At 52.4% G+C, this 22447-nt stretch overlaps 3 protein-coding genes across 3 annotated transcripts; 1 reads left to right on the top strand and 2 right to left on the bottom strand.

The window, feature by feature from the left end:
• Positions 1-146: 146 nt before the first annotated feature.
• TGME49_294880 (8-oxoguanine DNA glycosylase, N-terminal domain-containing protein) lies at positions 147-6945 on the bottom strand. The gene is made up of 7 exons (XM_002370216.2): positions 5784-6945; positions 5310-5421; positions 4824-4961; positions 3572-3814; positions 2185-2612; positions 1564-1765; positions 147-1174 (listed from the first exon to the last, which is right to left on the bottom strand). The coding sequence occupies exons 1-7, from the start codon at positions 6682-6684 to the stop codon at positions 664-666; spliced, it is 2535 nt and encodes an 844-aa protein (XP_002370257.2). The 5' UTR covers positions 6685-6945; the 3' UTR covers positions 147-663.
• Positions 2121-10059, top strand: TGME49_294890 (hypothetical protein). Its single transcript, XM_018782250.1, has 3 exons — positions 2121-2758; positions 4457-8559; positions 8860-10059. Exons 2-3 carry the CDS (start codon positions 6989-6991, stop codon positions 9179-9181), a joined length of 1893 nt encoding a protein of 630 aa, XP_018638566.1. The 5' UTR covers positions 2121-2758; positions 4457-6988; the 3' UTR covers positions 9182-10059.
• A 295-nt stretch (positions 10060-10354) lies between these two features.
• TGME49_294898 (tetratricopeptide repeat-containing protein) lies at positions 10355-22442 on the bottom strand. Its single transcript, XM_002370218.2, has 12 exons — positions 19653-22442; positions 18877-18934; positions 18133-18282; positions 17335-17898; positions 16699-16800; positions 16200-16334; positions 15667-15936; positions 14856-15297; positions 13806-14049; positions 12853-12925; positions 12309-12362; positions 10355-11812 (listed from the first exon to the last, which is right to left on the bottom strand). The coding sequence occupies exons 1-12, from the start codon at positions 19964-19966 to the stop codon at positions 11735-11737; spliced, it is 2484 nt and encodes an 827-aa protein (XP_002370259.2). The 5' UTR covers positions 19967-22442; the 3' UTR covers positions 10355-11734.
• Positions 22443-22447: the final 5 nt, after the last annotated feature.

Raw genomic sequence — 22447 nt, forward strand, 5'->3', positions numbered from 1 at the left:
AGGTCGACTAAACAAGAGGCAAGAGGACAGAAGTCCGGAACATAGAGACTGAGGAAGAGTGGACGAGGAGAGGCTGTTTGTTTCGTGGCGGTGCACCACAGGAGCCGAGTTGAAGAAGTTTTTCAAAGGTTTATGGACAACTCTTTGCACTTTTGACAGTTACTTCGTCGCGGAGGCTGTCACCTGCCCGCACTGTTGGGGAGTTTCAGCCAAAAGCTAAGAAAAAACACACAAACCCTGTGATCAGTTGAAAAGGAGACAAGAACAGAACACGCCTGTCTGCGACACACTCGAGAAGCCCCAAAAACAGAGGACGCATCTCTGTGGCACAGGGGATGCAACAACGGAAGAAAAAACCGCTGATATGGGAAGCGATCAGCCATTAGCCACAGAAGAGAGCTGTTGTTTTAGCACCGTGCTCACAGGCTTCGGAAACCTTCCTTTCTCTCGCGACCAGCATCACCTGGCCAGCTGTCGTCGAGGCTGCCGGGGCGTCGCCCGGCAAAAGACACAAGCACGAAACGGGAGAGACGAGTGTTGTCGCAGTTGTTTCATCTGATTTTCTTCGAACTCTCACAGTTCGCTGGTGGTGAGGAGACTCGCGTCTCAGCCCATCTCTCCCGCTTAGAACATGAGTCTTCACAGTGGTCCCTGTTGGTGCATTCATCTGTTGTTTTGCGGCTGCAAGCGCGCTTCTCTTCTGCGGAGAGCTTCGGTGAACACATAGCTCTGCGCCCAGCCAGCGAAGACGCCGAAGCGACGCTGGTAAAAACTCTGCACGGCGCTGTAGAGTCCCTCCGACAAATTCGAAAACTTTTCTCCAGCAGCAGAGCGACAGAAGCGCCGAACCGCTGCAGGCGACAGCGGAACAGGACACAACAACGAAGAAGAGGAAGAAGGGGAAGGACAGGAAGAAGACGCAGAGGACACCAGTTGTTCCCTGGCGGCCCTGCGTTTTCTGTCGAGCTGCGTGGGCGTCGGACCAGCGTTTGATCTCGCATTTCCTCTCGTTGTTCTCTTCGCTTCCTGCTGCTCCTTCAACGCCTGGCGAAGAAACGCGTGAAACTCGAGGTCACTTTGTGCGTGTTGAAGCAAGTGAGTGTCCACCGGCCAGGCGGCCCAGCAGCCCAGCGAGTAGAGCGCCACGCAGTCTGCAACTTTGCGGCCGATGCCTCTGAGGCACAGTGGGAAACAGAGGGAGTGAAAAGCGGAAGCAACAAAGCAAAACATCAAAGTAAACAAGGAAGGATGCTGGCGACCGCGAAGAAAAACGGACACGATGCGCAGGCCTCGTCGAACAAATAAAAAAGGTTGATGAAAGTGACAGCACAGACAAAACAAATCGACAAGGGCACACACGGGTAGTGCAACGGGGACACAAAAACATCAATAAATACATATATATATATATATATACATATATATACATATATGCATTATATGTACTAGTGTAGACGTAAAAATAATATCTACGGCGGATGCGCGTTATGCCGTGTGTCGAAGCAGAGTCACCAGAGAGCCGCAGCTGATTGATCGCGGCTTCGTTCGTGGCGGTTTTCTTACGCGAAGGGGAGCAAAGCCTCTCGAATTTCTTTTTCCACTTGGAAAACGGATTCTTCGCTTTCTTTTTCGACTGTTCCTTCTTTTGAGTCAGGATGGCCTTGTCGTCTGCGAGCCTCCCGAAGAGACAGGAGGAACGCGTCTCCTCCGCGGGCGTCGAGGGCCTTCGCTGCGGAGTGCAGAAGACGCGCGCGGTAACCGAGGCCTGCGAAAACAATTTCCGACGTTTTTTTCAGCTTTTGACTTCTCCTTTGCATCCCTCTTCCTGAGCGAGTGAAGTGACAATCTGCGTCGCGGCGAGACGCAGAGCAGCTCCTGCCCTTCCTTGCCGAGCGCTGACCCGCTTTAATCGCACGAGCATCTCGCGAAACCGCGACCAGCCAGATGGCGCTCTCATTTGCCTCATTTTTCGACATGTGGCGAGTACCTCGACCGTCTTGTCTCATTGTGAACACTATACACATACATGTGTATACACATATACATATATATATATATATATAGTTCACACATACAAATATATGCATGAAACTATATATATAAATATATAAATATGTATGTATATGTATATATATACACATATGTAGACGAAGTTGCTTTGCGCTGGGGTGGACGCACACTCACCGAGCTTTTTGAGGTCTTCTTCTCGAGCGCGCGCGAGGGCGGACGAAGAGGGGAAGGAGTGCCAAGTCAGCTGCGGACTGGAAGCGAGCAGGAGGGGGAGGTCTCGGCTGTCAACGAGGAGACACTCTGAGGAAGAGTCAGTCGACGCCGCAGAAGGACAAGAGGCAGCAACGGAAGGAGAGAGAGCGAGAGAGGACGAGAGGTCCTGGACGTTGCTCGGAGAGGGAGCAGTGGACAGGTCTCTTTCTCTTCCATCTCGCGTCTCTTCTCCGTTGTATTCTGCTGGCTTGTGTCCGCGTTCCCCTCCTCGCCCTGCTGGCTTGCGGTCAGGCTCCGCCTGCATTTGTCTCTTTTCTGCCGCGGCCTCGGCGCCTCGGACGAGAAAGTCTCCGTACGCGTTCCGCAACGCACGGACCATTTGCATAATTCTGGAGAGAAGGCCAGACACAGCGAAAGAGAGTTCTCTGCTTTGACACCACGCAGAGGAGGAGGAGATGCAGAACGAAAGAGAACAAGAGAGGGCAAAGCACGAGAGAGAGAGCCAGAGAAGATAGGAAATTCGGCGAGTCGGAAAGTACGAGAGGAGAGGGTAACGCGACTTTAAAAAGAACTCCTAACGCGCATGCGCATTTGCAAGAGCACTTACAACCTCGAGGGGCGCAGGTGGCCAGAGAGAGCTACCAGAATGCACCTCGCAGACCAGATTGCTTTTCTTTGTCTCTCACGGCTGTGAATGCGACAGGTCTAAATCCTGTCTGTACACCTCTGTGGTAGACAGATGGCGACTGATCTTTCGGACTTTCCAAATGTATCTGTTTGACTTTTTGGGCAACATAGAAGCACCTTCACTAGTCTGTTCGCGTCACGCGCGTTGATTTGTAGGGATGTTCCGATCGACCAGCCTCACGTTGGCATTTGCCCCCTCATCCGTTTACCTCTTGCTCCCTCCTGAATTGCTTCTCAGCATGCTTGTATTTTGAGTTCATGCAGATCTGTTGAGATGGACCTGTTGATGTCTGTCTTGACGCATCTCTCCTCGTACCAGTCCTTCACCACCTCTCTCTTTATTACATTGAGATGTGATTATATGCGCCATTGTATCGATCGTTTTCGACATGTATTTATGCCTCTCTCTATTGGAGAAGGAAAATCAATGTCTGCATCCATCTTTGTTCCTGTCTATCGTTCGGGTCCTCTGTGTGACTCTTTACGCCTTTTCGCTGTCTCATATCTCGATGGAGCGTTTGCGTTCTTCTTTTTCTTTCTTCAAGCAGAGAGCGTCTGCTCCGCCGGCAGGTCGTCGTGAAACGCGTTCTTCTTCACTCTAAAGTCGGCTTTTTTCCTGATTTTTTCTCCACTTCAAACCATTCTTCTTCAAGACTCTTACCGAGGGATGTTGTTGTTCGAGGAGCAGAGAAAAGAGAAGAAGCACTCCACCACGGGCAGCTGGAGAACGCGCCCGGCGCTTGCCGCACTTTCTTCGCTTTGCCTCGCGGGTCTTCTGCTTGCCTCGAGTGATTTTCTTCGCGCGTTGCCTCCCAAACACCCGCCTTCCTTCGGGCCACCGATCTGCCCGGCTGCCTGCTCGCGCTCGGCAAGGTCGCCGGGCCGCCGCCTGCGAGCCTCCCACCTGCGCATCAGAAAAACGAATAAAACGGGGACTGCAGCGAGAGAAAAGCCAGAGAAAAAGACTGGAGCAAGAGGTGCGAAGGAAGATACAGAGACAAGCGGAACAACAGAAAACAGAGACGTGAGAGAGACTGAGTCCGAGAGAACGACTGAGAAGAAGAGCTTTGCGACAGAGTTCTGAGACAATGGCTCTACAAAGAGTAAAAACAGAGGACAAGACAACACAAAAACAACAGAAACAGAGAGACGAGGCTGGAGGAAGTCCCGAGACAAAGAAGCCTGAAAACACGAGTGACGGGTGAGGGAGGGAGAAGAGGGCAGGACTGAGGAAACTCGAGAGAAGACGACCAAGTTGAGGCACCGGCAACAGTGACGGTAGGAGCAGCGCCTCAGTGACGATGCGCGACACCACGAGAAACGAAGAGAACGTCGCGGAAATTTCAAAACGGCACGCGTACACCTGCCGATGCGGGACTCCGCATTCAGCTACAGGTGCGGTTGCTGCTGCGTTTGAAAGCGATCGACCTCATTCTCCCTGGTTTTCTACTCGCGGTTTAGCCGTTCACTGGGGTGGGGGTGTGTGTACAGCATTGGAGTGTGTCGGACAGGAAACGACTCCCGTTTGATGTCTTGCATTCCCCAGAGCCCACAGGGACAGAGTCGCAGGATGCCGGAATTCAGCACAACTTTTTCAGCAGTCTTGAGCGGTCCAGCGGAGCGCTTCTCGAAAAAAGAGAGTCGGAAAAGAAGAGACACAAGACGAGGAGCACGAAGAGGAGAAGCCGGAAAGACAGACCTCTTAGTGTCACATGGAAACATGGTTCCTGTTACCACTCGAGTAAAAAGAGAGAGCGAAAACGCCGACTCAGAGGCGAGCAGAGAACTCAAAACAAAGCGCCAGTGCACCCACCGCGAAAGGTTTTCAGCTCGACATCGTTCTAACTTCTCGAACTGACGCTGGCTCCCCGATTTTTCTGTCTTCTTCCCCCTACGGGTCTTTGCCGCCCTACTCTCTCTTCAAAGCTGCGAGAGACACATCCAAATTGAAGAAAGCTCGTAGCGCCTGGGCTTCTGCTTCCTCTTCTCTCTCCTCGGAACTTCCTTTCGCCGTCCTTCCCTTCTCGCCTTTCGCTTCGCTGTACATACACCTGAAGGCAGGAGGCGGAGAAGGCAGTGGAGGAGCGTGGAGCGGAAAAGGATTTGCGGAAGTTCGTTCGGGCAGACTGCGGGACCCGAAGGATGAGTGAATTGAACGAACCGAATTCCAAGAGTGTCAGAACTACCACTGCGTTGTGAGGCTCTCGCAAGAGTCCCCTCAGACCGCGAAGCTGCGCGCTTGAGGGAAGGACGCCGGCGACGACAGCCGCAGAGAGAAGAAGAGACACAGAGAGAGGAAGAAGGAAAACGGAGTGAAGGAAAAGGAGGCGCAAGAGAGGAAGAGAAGGAAAGGGCGACACAGACAACGGTCAAGAAAGACCCAGGACGGCAAAACGAACCTGTACAAAGTCGTTGTGGGCGTTTGTATAATTTGAAAAACTCGACGGCCCACAAGGCCCTCCCAGAGAAAGGCAGGACTGTGGCCGATGTCCACAAATTGAAACGTTTGCCCTGAGGAAAAACGCATTTCCGAGCAGTCATGGAGAACAGAGAAGAACCGCGCGTGCAGTCGCGCAACGCATCTGTTTGCACAGCGGACACAAAACGCGAATGGGCGCGTCCCTGTCTCGCGTCGTCTCTCTTTTCAACGCGAGAGCGCGACTGTGAAGAGGCGCGAGGCATTTACTCAAAGTTATACAGTTTGCTGGTAAATATGTAACTAGCGAGCGATACACATCCTGATGAAAACACCCCAAGGAAGCGCGTGAGAAATCATGGAATCTCGCGGTGGAAGTCGCGCAGCGGCACAGGCCAAGCCGACTGTCGAGGTGCAAGCGCAGGAAAAACTGTCAACAGAAATCGAGAAATCCTACCTGTCGTGAGGCAGTGCTCAGGCCTCAGCTCCTCAGCGGGGACGCACAGGTCTCGCCAGTTCGCTTCGCGCAGCCGAGAGAGAGGCAAAAAAACTTTTGAGGAAGCAGAAGAGGCGGTTGGAGAAGATGGAACAGAAGAAGGAAGAGGGGAGGGAGGAGACGGAGAAGAGGAAGGAGAGCGAGAAGAGGTAGAAGGAGCAGGAGAAAGAGAAGAGGAGAAAGGGGAGAGAGAAGGAGATGAAGACGACGCTCGAGTTGAGAGGGAATTACGAGATGAGAGACGAGCCGGGTGACCAGAATGAGGAAGAAACAGAGCAGAGTGATTTTTCCGTCGCCGTTTCAACCTTTGTGTGTCCTCGGTCGCCGTCTCTTCCTCCTTAATTTTTCCTTCTCCAACTCTGTCATCCTCCGCGTTGTCACTCGAATTTCCTCGCGGGACTTTGGCTGTGGTGCGAGAGCCTCTCTGCGTCTTCGGAGACGAGGCGCCTTCGCTCTTCATCTCGAAATCAGGGAGAACAAAGAAGTTTCTCCTGCGGTGACGGGTGCGACGAAAACCAGCCCCAGGGGAGGCCACAGGCGATGGAGAGAAATGCAGCGACAGAAAGTGCAACAGCAACGGAGACATAAAAGCCGAGACAGAAGAAGCGCGAGAAGAAGAACATGAGAGAGAAGAGCAGGCGGAGCAAGCGAGAGAGGAGAGAAAAGAAGATGCCCGAGAAGGGAGGGGGGTGCAGACACTGAGACAGAGGAGGAGGAAGAGAGAGAAGAAGAGAGAGAAGAAGAGAGAGAAGAAGAGAGAGAGGAGAGTAGCGGATAGTCGACCTAGACGGCGGAATGCGAGCATGCAGAAAGCAGAGACGGCGAACGGACCTGCCGGTGGTGGAGAGTTCCGCGAGCACATGACAGCGTTAGCGCCTCTTCAAAAAGAAGAAGAGGAGATATGTTTTTGGAGAGACACCGGAAAAAAGCGGATCGCGACACAGACCTCGGCCTACGCAGAACCTGCCTGTGTGCAGCTCGCCGGGTCGACCTCCCAAGAGCGTCGCCTTCTTCTTCTCCACTCTCGTCCCCTGGAGATGCAGCCGTTGGGGAAGAAGGAAAACTGCAGTGCCTAGGAGAGAGATGAGAAGAAGCTCTGCCTCTTCGTTGCTCAAGGAAAGGGGAAGACTTTTTCTGAAAAGGAAGAAAGCGTTTACACTACGCGCATGCGCTCAAACTGCTGCATGCAGCCGAACGCGCGTGGTATGTGTGCGTCGACCCTGTCGCGTCTCGTTTTCTCACTCTGTCTTCGTCTGTCTGTTTCGTCCTGGCTCGAAGCCTCGGTCTCGCTTTTCCCCTTTGCCTCCTGGGGCGTCGCCTTTTTTCGTCTTTTCCTGTCTCTTTGTTTTCCTCGACTTTCCTCTCCCGGCTGTGCGCAAGCACCGGCGTTTCACAGGCGCGGCCGCTCCCAGTGTCTGCGCGAGACAAGAGAGAGAGAGAGACAAAGGAGTCTTCTTTCTCTCGAGAATTCTCTTTTCCTTCTTTTGTCGCCTTCTCTTCGCACGAAGAAGCGGAGAGAAGGGGAAGAAACAACGCGGGGCGAGAGCGAAGGACGCGCCCGTCACGGTTCCTCGGCAGGCCGCATCTTCCGGCGTCTCCGAAGAAACGGAACAGTCCCTTTTAACTCTTTGGTGTCGTTCGTGTCTCCGCCTCCACAAAAATTCATTTTGAGCTCCCGCGCTTCTCTAGCGATGGAGAGACGTCAAACACACAGACGGGACTCTTCCCCTCTCTCTTGCCCCGAAGTTCTTGCCTCCTCTTTTCCTTCCTTTTTTTCTTCTGCGTTTCCTTCTTCTCCGTCTCCGGCCTCGAAGAGACACTCTGATTCCCCTGTATGTCCTCTCCCTCGTCTGTCTCCTGCATCTCGCACTCCCGTCCACGTTCGCCGGTCTCACTGCAACCTGTTTGTCGTTCTTCTTGTGTCGCTTCTTCTCGCCGCAGACGCTTCGCGCCTCCTTCCTCGCGGCGCCTCTTCATCCACTTCAGCAGACGAGGAGACACAACGCGCTGCTGATATCTCTCTTCCCCCAACTCCGCCTTCGCCTTCGAGTTCTCCGTCGGGTTCGTCTGATTCTCTTCCTATCGCATCGACTTTTTCTTCTCCCTCTTCTTCTTCCTCTTCTTCCTCTTCGTCTCCCTCTCCCTCTTCTTCTCCCTCTTCTTCTCCCTCTTCTTCTTCCTCTCCCTCTTCTCCCTCTTCTTCTTCCTCTCCCTCTTCTCCCTCTTCTTCTTCCTCTCCCTCTTCTCCCTCTTCTACCTCTTTGCCTTGGCGCGGGGAGGACGGTGAGGGGGAGAGACCGAGAAGCAGAGAAGATCCCGGAACGTTTGCAAGGCGCGAGGGAAGCGAGGAGGCAGGAGGAAAGAAAGAGGAATCATGCCTCTCTGCGTCCTCCGATTTTGCGGCAGAAACATTTCATGCGAAGGCCGCCACTGAGCACAAAACAGAGAAAGACAGCGCGGACGGAGGAGACAGCGAAGACGAGAGACTTCTTCAAGAGCGAAGCGTTCTCTGCAGCGATTTAGACGAGCGCCCGGAACTCTGCGAGGCTTTGCCGAGGTGTATGTACACCTGGGCGGGCACCGGAGAAGAAGATCGTCTCGTTATTGGACTGCGTGAAAGCAACAGAAAGAGAGGACGGTGTATTCTTGACACAGAATTCATGAAACAACAAGTGAAAGAAGACTGCATGATGCTTCCGAGAGGAACTCTGTTTGCGATTGCGAGAGACATGCACAGGTAAGCCACAGTCTTAGGTTCGTGTACTGGTTCTGACTGTCCTCGCTCTCTTGTCTGTTTGCCTTGCTGTTCCCCCTGCTCTCGCTCTGGATGACCCTCAGTCGGTTTTTGCCTTTCCTTCTTGCGATCTCGCTTTCTTCTTTTTCTCTCGTTATCGCCTTCTTTTTTTTCTCTCGTTCTCGTCTTTTTTCCCTTTCGTCCCTCCCCTCTGTGTTTCTGTCTGTGTCTCGTGGACAGTTCTTTCTTTGCCTCCGTCCTCCCTCTCGACGCGAGTCTCTGCGGCTCTTGCTGCTGTGTCAGAGCGGACTTCCTGCGGACAGGAGCGTCGCTGCTCAGCCACTTGCGCTCGCGCGGCGACGCCTCGCTGCTCTGCCGCGCCGTGACGCATGCGTACTTCTCCGCGCCCATTGTTCAACTGCATGCGCTGGAGGCGAAGCAGCTTGCCGGCCAGAACTCGCGGAAGCGGCGCACAGCAGGCGAGACGTCTGAAGAAGAAGAGAGAGAGAAATGCGACACCGAGCGAGACTGGCGACTGGCGCTGGCTGCGCAGCTGCAGAGCCTGAGAGAGAAGCGCTGGGGAAGTCTAGAGCCTTGGGAGAAACTCATTCGTATTCTGCACTGAAGTCGAGAGAAACGCTTCAGGAACGATGAACACTCAAGGACTTCGCGCTCCCCCTTGTTCCTCTGTTGTATCTGTTCATAACTGTCTCCAGTGATTTCGGTCTACTCCTCTCTACGCGTATGTGTATCGTTTCCGACGAGCTCTCTCTCCCTGTCAAAAACTGTGCATGTGAATGCACCTATATATCTTTGCTCACATACATATATTTATATATGTATGTGCTTATTAATATACGATGTGTGTATGATCTATCCATCTGTACAGTGTCGTCTTTGCTGCCGCTGTGGAGGCGATTTGTCTAGAGAGAGTCGGGAGTTGGGCGCCTATCGAGACTTTTTTCGCTCGTTGAGCCGCGGTCCTTCGACTTCACTCGAAGAGCCGGTGAGAGGAGAGCGGCAAACGTGGAGAGGCACAACGGACGTCAGCGAAGGGGGGAGGAGAGACTGCAGAGGGGAGTAAAGCACCAGAAGAGAGAGGCGCGCAAAGGACCAGACCTAGGCAGCCAGCGAGATCTGCACAGCGAGCGAAGCAGACTTTCAGAGACAGAGCACCAGAGAGAGAGAATCAGAGATAGAGACAGAGAACCAGAGAAAGAGAGAGAGTCAGAGAACCAGAGAAAGAGAGAGAGTCAGAGAACCAGAGAAAGAGATAGAGTCAGAGAACCAGAGAAAGAGATAGAGTCAGAGAACCAGAGAAAGAGATAGAGTCAGAGAACCAGAGAAAGAGATGGAGTTCGGAAGAAGTGGAGAAAGTCAAGGAGCGACACAGAAAGGGGCGCAAAAGGAGAGGCAGGGAGGGAGAGAGAGAGACGGGGAGACGCACAGCTCGAGAGAGGTGTATCGAGATGCCCAACGACGGAGCCTGTGAAGAGACCTGTGTGTCCAGCAAATGCTTCACTGTGTGGGGGAAATTCGGTGAAGAGTCTGGTTCTCTCGACAGTTCGCTGGTGTAGATCAGGGAAACCAAAGAACAGTCGTCTCCGCGGAGGCCTCCTGGTCCGTGTGTCGACCCCCTCCGCGGTGCATGGACAGCGCATCTCGCTCAAAGGGTGCTTCGCCTTCTTCAGCACAGGCAGGCAGATCGACCTTGACTCCTCTCTGCGTTCGTTCAGTCGCCGCTCAGAGTCACTCGAGCCTTCCGTTTTCTCTCGCACAGAGAGACACCAAGAGCGAGGTGTCTGTACACTGCCCTGTGACGCTGCTCCAGCCCCGTGCGTTGCGCAGAAAAAGAAGTCGCGGTCTGCGCGCCGTAGAAGAAAGGTCGTCTGAGCGACCTGGGAGTCTCACACTATCCTTTGAGTAACTGAGAGTTGAGCTTCCGCTCTGCACAACTGCACCGCATGCCTGGTCGCTTGCGACTCGTTCAAGGGAGCACAGGGCCCTGGGCATCCAGACCAGACTTGCTCGAAACGAATCCACAGTTGGACCGGTTGGCACTCCACTCAGCTGACGCGCGAAAATACTACTTAAAACTCTTAGTGGGAGAGTAGCCAGGCGCTAGTGAACAAAACATGCTGTTGAGTCTCCGCGGCGAGCGACGCAGAAAGGTTACCCCGCGCCCTGAAGCGGCGTATGTACACCTGAGCCCGGTAGGCAGTCGTCACGGACGCCGGAGGAGAAGACCGCAAGCGCGATCTCGCGGCGACAGAAAACGGATTTCAAGGGCAAGGCTGGTTCGTTTGTTTTAGAAAACGGACACTGAAAATCGCGCGCGCGGAGGGAAGAAGTGCAACTCACTCGAGTATCGCTGTCGGGGCTGCGACTTCGCCGAAGACTCGGGAGAAAACTGTGTGTCTCCCCTCCATACACTCCACCTCCGTTTGTCCTTCTTCGCCATCGTCTTCTCTTCGTCTTTGGGCATTCGTTTCCACGCCGTGGGTCTCCCCCAGCGGCGCCTCTCTTCTTCTCTGCCGACTCCGTTCCGCCTTCTTTGACCTTCTGTGACAGGTAGTGCATACGCGGCGACTTCTTCCACTGGTCTTGTGAGTTACTTCCTCTCTCCTCAGCCTCTCTCCTGCACTGCACCGACGAGCTCGCCGGTCTTCGACCTCTCAGAGTCTCTCACGCCCGCAGAAACCGTGCGGTGTGGAGTGAAATGGATGCGAGCAGAGACGACTCGAATTCTCCTTCCACCCGGTGCTGCCTGTTTTTTCTCAAGTCTCTCTTTGGCGCTCTTCGCTCGTTTCATCTTTTCTTCCTCCTTGCGGCCGTCCCCCCGCCCCCCCCCCGCCTGCAGCCGCGCGACGAAGAAAGGTCTGGAGGCGAAGAGAAACGTCGGCAGAAGAGAACGAAGCAAGCGGGGAGCGAAGCCGGAAGCGCGGCGCGCGAGCAAGCGCTTGAAAATGCGGGAGAACAGCCGCGCAGGGAGAGAAGAAAAAATGCGACAGAGGGCGAGGAAGAGGAGCAAGAGGAGGTCGAAAAGAAGTAGAGAAATGAAGGATAAGGGATGCAGTGAAGACTCTGGGATCATACAAGTATTATGTATGGCAAGACTGAGCGTGGACGATCGAATGAAACAGGTCGAGCGGAAGAAACTGCCGACGCGTCGAGAAATTTACGAAAACATCTTCGCGTACATCTTCTTCGCTTTCTCCTTCTGCAGCTTAACTTGTCTCTCCAAGCGGTCTTGGAGCTGCAAGGAGCACCCAGAAAAAACAGAGAAAACGATATTTTTTTCGCCCCCGTGAAGAAGACGCTCTTCTTCAACGCATTCTTCAGTCGGCGAGTAGAAACATGCTGTTCGGTCTCGACAGAGAAAACAACTGCAAAGAACTCCCCCACCCGTTGCTCGTGAAGTTAATTTGTGTGTTCTGTGCAGAGACAATACGAAGGAGATGCCCAGAGCGAACTTCATGAAACTTCCACACCTGGTAGAAGAGTGCGGCGAGGGCCGAACGGATCTGTTTTCAATAAAAGATCTCCAGTCCAACTGAGTGAAACGCTGGACTTTCGAACGCGCGACAGCGTTAGCATCGAAGCAGACTCCGGACGACTTCTTGGAAGCCATACGGACTACGGGGGCGAAGCAAAGCAACAGAGAACGACGAGAAGGAGAGAAACACAAAAAGGGGAGCGACACAGAGGGGAAAGAGAGCGAAGGACCGAGAAACAAAGAGACAGACAGGTACCTTGAGAAGATCTGTGTCTGCTGGGCTTGTTGCGAGGCCCCTCTTCACGTCTTCCTGAACGCATGCATGCAAACAATTCGCGACCAACCAAAAACTCAAGCGTCTCTTTTCCTCTGCGTCAAAGGAAAGAACACTCGACCATCTACACTACGTGACGAACCACGACTACCTGGAAAAACGACACAGACGCATGCGCCTCTCTTCGAAATGCATACATTCACATACAGTATACATGCATATATATATATATATAAGCATGCATCGGCATGACCAGGGAGACAAATACATCCACATATCAATCGTATATACAGAGGTACACACCAACCGTCCGTCGAAAGTGTATGTTTGTCTCTGCATTGGTTTCTGTGAATCGAGATTTATGTACACAAAGGAGACCCTGTGACGAAGGCATGCACGGAAGAGCGCAGCGAAAGGAGGAAGTGCGAAAGGTGCAGTTGAAGAGAGAAAAGACAAGCCTGTCGAGAACTGAAGGAACGTGCCTTGGGGTCTCGATCAAAGAAGAACTTTCACATCTAAAACTCACAAGAGCTGCATCAAAGTCGCGTAGTTTCTCGTTCGCCAGTGCGCGCCGGTACGCCGCCTTCAGACTGTTCGAGCTGGTGGGGTGTACATACACCACAGGGAGAACGAGCAAGTGACAAACGTCTCCATCTCTGCAAGCGGTTTTTTCACTGTGAGTTTTCCCCTTTCTCTGTCGAGTTCCAGTTACACTTTGTCTCCGTCTTTGCTTCGATGCGGGTCTTCCTCCAGTGTGTGGAGAATGAGGAAATACTTCCTTTTGCGTTTTTGGAGTCTGGTCTTCAGAAAAGCAGCGCTTCTCTGTTCCTTCAAGGTTCATCGAGGGAAGCGGTACGCGCTGGCTGCACTCCGAAAACTTGCACGGAGATCTCCAAACGGAGTATGGCACCGAATTTTCACATCCGTTCCTGTTTGTTTTTCTATACAAAACTCTTAAAAGGTTGTGCGTTCCCCATCCCGTGACCGTGGCATTCTTCCTTGGCGATTGCGTTCTCAAAGTCGTCGCAGAGAAGCTGGCTTTTTATGGATCTCACAGCTGGAGAAAAAGTTGAAATAAAACAGAGGGCATTTAAATTCCTCTTCCATCCAGGGCTATTCAATGTGAATCCGTGACTGCTTTCTCGAAAGACTCTTCGCCAAAGTTTCTCCTGAATTCCAGCGACACTCCCGCGTGCAACCGCTTCTCTCTCCTTTCTCGTCGCGTCGTTTTTTTCTCTTTCACGAGAGGTCGCATGCGTCTCCATTTTTTCTTTTCTCCGCGACCCTCCCTCACTCGCTTCTCTCCAGTGGCTATAGTTTTATTCATTCTTCCTCACTCTTTTGTCTCTCTTTCCTCCGTCTTCTCGTTACTCTCTTCCCCTCTCTCTTCCCTTTCTCGCTCTGCATCTGTCCAGTCGCTCCGACTCTTCTCTCTGCTTCCTTTTTTTCGTTTGTTTCTGAGCTTTCGCTTCAACGTACTCGGCTTCGAGGGCAGCGTCGCAACAGCTCACGGCCTTCTTGAGAAACGTTTCCTGGGTGCTCGACAGCGGCGCCTTCGGGTCTCCGGAAGCCGCGAGTTTCAAATACGCCTGCGCGAGATTCAAATTGCAGGCAAGCTTCACGGCTGTCGCCTCCGCTGCGTCCTGGGGAGACAAGTCGAACAACTTCGCCGTGTACTGCAGAGCCTTGATGTAACGCTGCACCGCCATCTCCGTGTTGCCGTCTGAAAACGAAGACGGACATGCACGGAGACGCCAGCCGAGTGGAAGAAAGAGGAACCGCGGGGAAACCCGAAGAGAGGCGGCGACGCAGAATGAGCAGGAAGCGGGTGAGGAAGAAACGAAAGCGACAAGCAGGAGACGAGAAAGCAACACAAGTCAAAAAGAAAAGACGAAAGGAAGAACATCCCCGGCATCCACTGTAGTTCGACCCCTGTCGCTAAAAAAAACGCAGATACTCAGTTTCTGACGCAAGGCGAAAACCTCGCTTCTTCTGCGCCTCCGTTTCCCCTCCTCCCTGTTGCTCTCTCGTGTCTCTCCTCACGGTCTCTTCCCCATCGTCGCTGTCGCATTGCTTCGCTCTCTATTTCTCGCGCATGGCTCTCAAAAGTCTTCTCCCCACATGCACGCACACCCTTCCCGCGCATTCGGCTCCACCTGAAACTACCATGTAACTCTACTCACAGCTAGTTTCACACGCATATACGAGTTATACACTGGACACACACATCTATATCTATATATATACATATATATACATATATATACATATATAGATATAGATATGTATATATAGAAATATATACATATAGATATATAAATGAAAATAACACATAAATGCAAATAAAAATAAGCATATATATATATTTATATTCATGTATGTCTATCTATTTATATCTATTGATGTACGTCGATAAATCAGCTCCCGTACATAGACCGTATTGACAGGGAAGAGGACCAATGCGTAAAGCTTTGTGTGTTTGAGGACGAAGCCGTGTGAGAACTAGCTCCAAACAGGTTTTTCTCGTACCTCTGAAGAGTTCGTTCCCCTCGTCTTTGTTTTTCTTTGCGCGCTTGATGCATTGGCTGTTGGGGAGTTTCACGTCGAGGTCTTCTTGAGCGTTGCTGGCGGCGACGCGAGCCGCTTCTTCAAGTTCTCTTTCTTTCTGTTCTTTTTCTCTCTGCACTGCCTCGAAGTAGCTCCGGCACTGCTCCTCCAGCGCCGCCTTTAACGCTCCGAACTGCGTTTCGAAGGCCGTTGTGTCTGCGTCCGGATGGTCTAGCAGCCAGTCCTCGGCTTGCCTCAGTAGGCTGTGAATCGCCTCTTTGTCCGTGAAGAGATGTGCATGCGCGCCACTCAACGCCCCCTGCATCTGAAAGAGGTAAGACTCCATCGCGTTCCGCACGGCGCAGCGCGCGAGCTCCTTCGCCTCCGTCTCCTCCAGCCGAGCGGACAGCGCTTCCAAGGCGCCCTGAAAAATAAAAAGAAAAAGCAGGGGGAGGGGCAACGGAACTTTACGCTTCGATTCGCGGAACGTCGGGAAAGGGAGACGAGAGAAAAAATTCGCTTCGGACGTCTCTAAAAAGCGTATGAAAAGCCGTGAGAAACAGACGCACCTTCGCTCGTAGTGGAGTGAAACCACACAGTCACTCAAACGCCTCTACGACGCCCTGATCAGCCTGTCTCTCCCCTCGAGGTGCCGCCTTCCTCTCTGTCTTCTCTCTCTTTCGCTCTTCTTCTCTTCTTCTCCTCTCCTTCTTTGTCTTCTTCTCTTCTTCTCTCCTTCTGTTTCTTCTTCTCCATCTGCTTCTTCTTCTGTCTTGTTCCCCCTTCTTCTTACATCTGCGAGGCGGCTTTCGGGCAGGGCGAAGGGCGGCAGGTAGCGCCTGCCGCTGGCGGCGAAGCAGGCGCCGACTGCGACTGAGCTGTTGCCGTCGAGAGTCCGTCGAAGGCGAGCAGAGTCACTCGCGTTTCCCCAGAGACTCGCCGAGAGCGTCGCAGCGACAAATGGAATGCGCGAACCGCCGCCCACGATGTCGACGCCAGACACCTGCGCCGGGGCCACCCCCGCAGTCGCGAACGCGCGCGCCACCAGACTCGACAGGCGCTCCTGAAATGAAAAAAAGATTGGGGCAACACAGAGACCGAAGGACTGCACGCGCGGAAAACGAGAAAAGGCGAGAGGAGCAGCGGAGATAACGTAGAAAAGCAAAAGAGGAGAAGAAGGGAAGAAGAGAAGAAGACGAAGAGGAAAGAAAAGCGAAGGAAGACAGCAAAAGGAGGAAGAGACGAGAGGACGAGTGGAGAAGCAGAAGAGTAGGAGAGGAGAGAAGGAAAAAACGAGAAGAGAGGAAGAGCAAACGGAAGACAGACCTTGAGGGGGGCGCAGAGCTGCTCAAAGAGGTCCCGAGAGACAGGAAGAACAAGGTCCATTTCGTCTTGAAGAAATCCTTCCAGGGCGAGGGTTGTGTCCGGCAAGCCGCTGAGATCTTTCACTGCTCGTTGGCACTGAAAAGAAACCGTCCACGCACCTCACACATTACGCATGCGCAAATCAGCAAAGGATACATTACATACGTCTATATCCAAATACATACACACATGCGCGTCTGTAATTACGTATACATACTCATATATATATGTATATATATGTATATATATGTATATATATGTATATATTTATATGTATATATATATATATATATATTCATACACAATTATACATGCAACAAACGCATCTACGTAGCTGAACACTGGAGCACTGTTTGGATGTGCGTTTGTGTTCGTGTGGAGGGGAGAGTCGGGGACGCTGGTGGCTTCATGAAGAGCAAGTAAATTGCTCATTCACGGAGAAGAGTTTCGTCTCGCTTACACCCGCGAACAGCCGCAGCGCGCGTTTGCTGTGAGGTGCGACGTCCTCGCCGTACTTCGTTTTCACCGCGCCCACCACATGCGTCGCCAATGCATTGATGGCCTGAAAAAAGTTTATTCGCCTCGCATCAATGTCTAACGCCCCCTATGCGCGTGAGGTCCCATACACATATATAGATATAGATACAGATATATATATATATATATATTACAGAGTGTAGAAAGCGTTTCTTTGAATATATATGTTTACATGCAAGCATCTCTAGTATACACATAGATGTGGATGCACACACATGTATGCACACTACAAATATTTACGACTCTCTTTCACGCGGTATCCTTGTTCTGCCATCCATCATCTCTCTCTGCAAAAGACAAGACCCACTTATATACATACATATATATGTATATATATATATATATATATATATATGTATATATATTTGTATGCATGTGTATATATGAGTGTCTGAATGAATTTCAGATCAAACAAGTATATTCACAGGTCTCTGTGTACAGAGAATCGGAAATCGAAAGACACAAGAAACAAAGACACGCACATAAATACATATATATATATATATATATTATATGGGTTTCGCGGGAACGACGTGAGCGACCTCTGTGGTTTGCCTACGTCGACAGTTCCTAGGGCGTCGTCGACGACGACTGAGAGTCTGTTCATGACGATTTGGTCTTGAATTTTCTGCCTTTCATTCACGTCCTTCTCGGCGCGGGGGCGGAGTTCTGCGACCTGGACAGAAGTCTCCGCGAAGCCGACGTCGACGAGAGCGACGAACTTCACCTCGCCCTCCTCATCGCCGCTCTCGGGTGTACATACACCCGCGGGAAGCTCCGCGTACACCTGGGGCAGGTGTTTGCACCCCCAGCAGTTGAGGAGGGCGTCGGCGCGAGTGAGAAGCAGCGGGCCTGCAGTAGGGTCGACTTTCTCTCCGTCTGCTTCACCTGCTGCGTTCTTGTCACTGTCTGTTGCGTCTCCACTTTCTGCGACTTCGGGGACGACGAGGCGCGAGAGGCAGGCCAAGTCGCAGGCCTCGCGCACAAGACTCATCTCCTCCGTCGAGAAAGACGAAGGCAGCGCCACTGCCAGCGCGCGCGTCTCCACAGCGCGTCCTCTGGACGTCCCCGCGAAACTCACCACAGTTTTTAAGAAATGCGCCAGCACGACCGTCAAACCAACCTGAAGACGCAGTGGAACACAGTCCAGACAGGTGAGAGAGCGAAACGAAGAAAACGCAGGAGAGAGAGAGAAAGGGAGAACGAGACAGAAAAGGACGAGGAGAGAGAGAGAACAGAAGCACGGGGAAGAGAGAGAAAGTGGGGAGACGCGAGAAGAGCGAGGCATCACGTACGGGAGGAGAGACAGCTTGCTTGCGTGTGCTTCGCTAATCTCAGCAGGGGGGCTCTTTCTCACCTGCGTTGATTCGCCGTCGAACGCGACGGTGAACACAGGCTCGCGGCGGCGCGAGTCGAAGGAGACGGCGGGGAAAGACGAGAACGGAAACCTGGTTTTCAGCTTCTCCAGCGAGGCTTCGTCTTTCACCGCGACCCACAGCGGGAGGTGCTGCGCAGAAAGAAAACGAGAGAAACTTGGAGACGCGCGATGGCGATCCGCAAACTGGAGACTGAATGACATGTCCAGAGGCCTGCAATTTCGAGTCTCATCGAAACAGGACTTCTCGCAGCGTACGCGACCCCACACGCAAAACACCCGACGTCATCATCATTGCTCAGATTTCCGTGGTGTACCTACACCTCACGCGCATGCATGCACCCCTGCAGAAACGGATTCTTCAGGCGAGGAAGGCGCTCTCAGTCACCTGTCAAAGACCGTTCTTCCCCTGAAACTCTGGAAAGGAAGCACTGGGTGTACACTTTGCGTCTCTGCCCCGTTACAGTCGACATATCGACGAAAAAAAAGTGGAATCCTCGGCATGCATCTCCACTTGAAGGTCTCTCTCGACTGCCGGTCTTCTCGCTGCAGGCGTCAGACACTCCTCGATCCACGTCGCTTCTCCGCAGCGCTCGGTTCGCAGTTTTCCATACGCCGTAGACTCCGATCGTCTGTTCAGCGGTGAGTCGCGGGATGAAAGATTTGCTCCACAGGCTCACGAGTGCAAAACGAGAGCGACGCAGTCGCCAGGGAAGGGGGACTCACGCTGATCGTGTTTCTCAGATTCGACGTCGCGCGAGCCTCTGCTTCTTCGCCGACAAGCCTGTGGAAAGAAGCGCAACGCATCTCAAAGAGTGTCACTGGCAGGAATCTGAGGCCGAGAAAATCCCCCCCGAGACTCGCTTCACCCATGCGATGCACGCAGTGCAGCTCCTCCTCACCACCGCATCCAAACAGCCTCCATGAGAACCCTCTGTCTGAGTCCCACCACTCAAATACACACATGTACATATATATAAATATATATTATTTATTTATTTATTTTTATATTTATATGCATATGTATATATACACGTATACATATAAATAAATATTAAGTAAAATATGGGCACATTATATACATTCCGTGGAGGCACCCATCTGCAGAGGAGGCAACTCAGACGCTAGTGCGATCAGGACCAGCGTCGGGGGCTCACAGGCTCGCAGACAGAACCCCCAATCTCTACACATCATGCCAGTCGACATGCATGCATCCATCCACAGGATAATCAGATACAACACTCCATCCGCACTCATAGACATACAAATATACAGACATACATATATATAGAGAGAGATAGATAACGCCATCGATATGTACAAATGGGGATCGAAGTCCACCTCCGTGCACAGATATATACATATATATATATATATATACATATATATGTACATTTATATAGATATATATACAGATATATACACAGATATATATATATATATATGTGTAACACGACGGACATGCATGTGTGACTTTGTGTTTTGGAGGGAAGTGTGGTGACCTGAGCTTTCCGTCGAAGGCTTCCGTGCTCGGGGTGCTGCGGTTGGAGAGAGCATTTCCTTCCACGTCGACTGCGAGGGGAGCAGCCAAGTCGGCGCTGGCGAGGACGCTGTTTTGGGCGCCGAGGTCGACTCCGGAGCAACAGAAGAGTTGAGCGCCCAGGGTGTTCTCTCTCGAGTGCATCGCGGAGCTCGGCTGCTCGGTGGGCGCAGAACGAGGGCAGGCAGACGCGCCTGTCGCGGCCGCCTCCAAAGTCGCGTCCTTCTCGGCGGGATCCGCTGTCGAGACAGCCGCCGCGGGGTGCTGCGGCGCCATGGGTGCGGCAGAAGGTGAGGAGGAGATGGGGAGAGAAACGCGTTCCGGACAGAAGGAGGAGCGAAGCAGGCGCGGAGGAGGAAGCGAGGAGGAACGAGGAGCAGAGATGCCAGGAAAGAGAAAGGTGGACGGGAGGACCAAGGCAGGAGGCGGGAGGAAGGCCGTGATGAGTTGACTCAAGCGCGGGGCGAGACACGCGCACACTCTCGCGAAAGCGAATCCGGCGCAGAAAGAAAGGAAGACCGGGAGAGCCCAGCGAAAGGAAAGGGAGAAGGAACAGGGGAGAAAGAACAGGGGAGAAGGAACAGCGGAGAAAGAAGAGCAAGAAGAAGATGGAAAAATCTCTGGAGGGCAGGAGGGAGACAAGCTGGAGTCACGAATTTTTTTCCGAACCGCATGCGTACGTGGTGGACGACGAGAGTTCCCGGTGTGCTGCGAGAGATCTTTGCAGCGTCCTTCCGAGAAAAAAAACAGAAAAAGAGAAAAACAGACAACGCAACGACACAATGAAACTGAGGAAAACTTCGAGTCGAACTGGAGCGTCGGAAAACGAAAAACATCGTCTCCGTGTCGGGCGGAGATCCACGAGAAACGCTCTGCAGAAGCACAGACAGCGGCACACGATCTAGAATGCGAGGAAAGGAATACAAGTTTTTTTTCCTTGCAGCGTTTCGTGTGCTAATCGTGAAAAAGGGACATTTACCATCGCAACGTTTGAGTTCAGGGGGAAAAGAATTTCTTTACAGTGTTTGTTTTCGTTAGTGCAGAAAGAAAGTGCACCAGGGACGAGGGGAAAAGCAGAACGTTCAGGCCATCGAAAGAAAGGCAGAAAAGTGGAGGGACAAGCAAAAGGAAAATAAGCATGAACATCGAGAAATGGAAGAAAGAGAGAACTCTGAACCGTTCTTAGTGCATGTTTTCTGCGGGGCACAGAGACACCGCGGTGTGTCGCCGCTGATCTACCGTGTAATAAGACGTACGTTGCGTTACGCATCGCATAACCTCCACTATTCAAGGTCGTAGTCCGCAAGATACTAATTGTGTCTTTAGCTATTTGTTAGCGATCGCGACAAGGACGATTGCTGTGCCTCCGAAATTTGCGTGGTAACAAGAATCGCAGCTGTGAATCCTGGTGTTCTCACGATGTGATGGTGTTCGTTGAACCCGTAGATCCGCATGCTCTCAATGCCAGCTTTGGACAGATGCCAGGTCGTCGTGTTCCAGGCATCATTTACGGATAAGAACATGCGGATCTTCCGGCTCGGGTCTCTCCTCTTCTGCACGTATTGAAATAAATGAAAATGTCGTCTCTGGGGCAACGGCGCGGCTCTTCACTTGTCGACGTTCCAGGCTGGATTGCCGACGCGACGCTTCTCCAGATGTAAAAGAGGCGAAAATGTCCAGAGAAAAGAGAGACGAAGATCTGGAGAGTCGGGGAAAGAGAGTTTCGCGGCAAGTCTGCCACCGCTTAAGCCTTGCTTTCACGGATTTTCCTGTTTGAGTGCGTTTCTTGCGAGTTCCGAAAAGGCGGCGCACTTCAGGTCGAGCGACGTGCCAGATTTCCATGATAAACCAAGTCGAGGTGGATCGGCTGGATAGAGGGAGGGATTGCGACCGAGAGAGCGGCGATTCGCTGGAAAGTTGCTGTTGTCGTCTTTGACGAGGCCCTACGCCACCGCCATTCCTAGCCTGTGTTCATGACACCGGAACAGCAGTCCGAAAACTAGACTACTCCCTGCAGTGCGTTTGCCACCCTTCTTCCAGGTGCAGGCAACAGCAAGCTGCGAGCGTGCTTGTGCGTCTGGCGAACGCTGTGTTTTCCACCGGATTTGTCCAGAAGCCACCTGTATGGGCTTCCTCCCGAATCCGGCGAACCAAGGGAAAGTAGAAGAAGTGCATGCTTTCTGCGGAGTTCTTTTAAAGTCAAAGAAGCGTATGTTTTCTGCAGAGCTCTTCTCCGCTGGCCGTTTCTCTCGTGTCCCTACGAAACGCCGTTCACAGGCCTGTGGGGTTCCTCGAGAGGAAGTTTGTGCATCGGTGGTACGATTTCACGTGTGGCGACTTGCAGAGCCAGAGACGAGAGGAGGAACTGACATGCCTTTATCTGAAATTCTGCGAAGCCTGCCTTCCTCTTTGCTTTCCAGTCTTGGCTGGAGTAGTCGAGGGTCACTGCGCCGCGTCGAGCTCTGCGCTCTTTGGCTTTGTGCCTCGATCTGCGGGCGACTCCCCATTTGCTTTGCCGTGCGTGTCGACCGAGAGAGAAGACGAAGCGAGATAGGGTGTTGCTTAGAAAAGTTCAGCACGACAGAAAAGGTTTCTTCGCATTCTCTGACGGTCCACGAAACGAAGATCTGTGTCACTTTTCAGATGGTTGTGTATTATGTTCTGGAATCGCTTCACCTATCCCAAATTTTCAAGCGGTGGTCCGAAAAATGTGGTTTTCGCCCGAGAGAAAAACACTTGTGTGCGAACCGGTGTCGT

The sequence above is a fragment of the Toxoplasma gondii genome, chromosome Ia (genome assembly GCF_000006565.2).
Source record: "Toxoplasma gondii ME49 chromosome Ia, whole genome shotgun sequence".
Classification (NCBI taxonomy): Eukaryota; Apicomplexa; class Conoidasida; order Eucoccidiorida; family Sarcocystidae; genus Toxoplasma; species Toxoplasma gondii.

What these genes read in the sequence shown, in the direction of transcription:
- TGME49_294898 (XM_002370218.2), bottom strand. Translation starts at nt 19,966, where the DNA reads ATGGCGCCGCAGCACCCCGCGGCGGCTGTCTCGACAGCGGATCCCGCC. An exon ending in GACGCTGCCCTCGAAGCCGA is followed by an intron (nt 12,926 to 13,805) that starts GTACGTTGAAGC and finishes ACACCCCACCAG; the next exon opens with CTCGAACAGTCTGAAGGCGG. An exon ending in GCGACTTTGATGCAGCTCTT is followed by an intron (nt 12,363 to 12,852) that starts GTGAGTTTTAGA and finishes GCATGCGTTCAG; the next exon opens with GAAGACGTGAAGAGGGGCCT.
- TGME49_294880 (XM_002370216.2), bottom strand. Translation starts at nt 6,684, where the DNA reads ATGTGCTCGCGGAACTCTCCACCACCGGCAGGTCCGTTCGCCGTCTCT. An exon ending in CCCACAACGACTTTGTACAG is followed by an intron (nt 4,962 to 5,309) that starts GTTCGTTTTGCC and finishes TCCTGCCTTCAG; the next exon opens with GTGTATGTACAGCGAAGCGA. An exon ending in GAGGCTTTGCTCCCCTTCGC is followed by an intron (nt 1,175 to 1,563) that starts GTAAGAAAACCG and finishes ACTGTGCCTCAG; the next exon opens with AGGCATCGGCCGCAAAGTTG.
- TGME49_294890 (XM_018782250.1), top strand. Translation starts at nt 6,989, where the DNA reads ATGCGCTCAAACTGCTGCATGCAGCCGAACGCGCGTGGTATGTGTGCG. An exon ending in ATTGCGAGAGACATGCACAG is followed by an intron (nt 8,560 to 8,859) that starts GTAAGCCACAGT and finishes CTGCTGTGTCAG; the next exon opens with AGCGGACTTCCTGCGGACAG.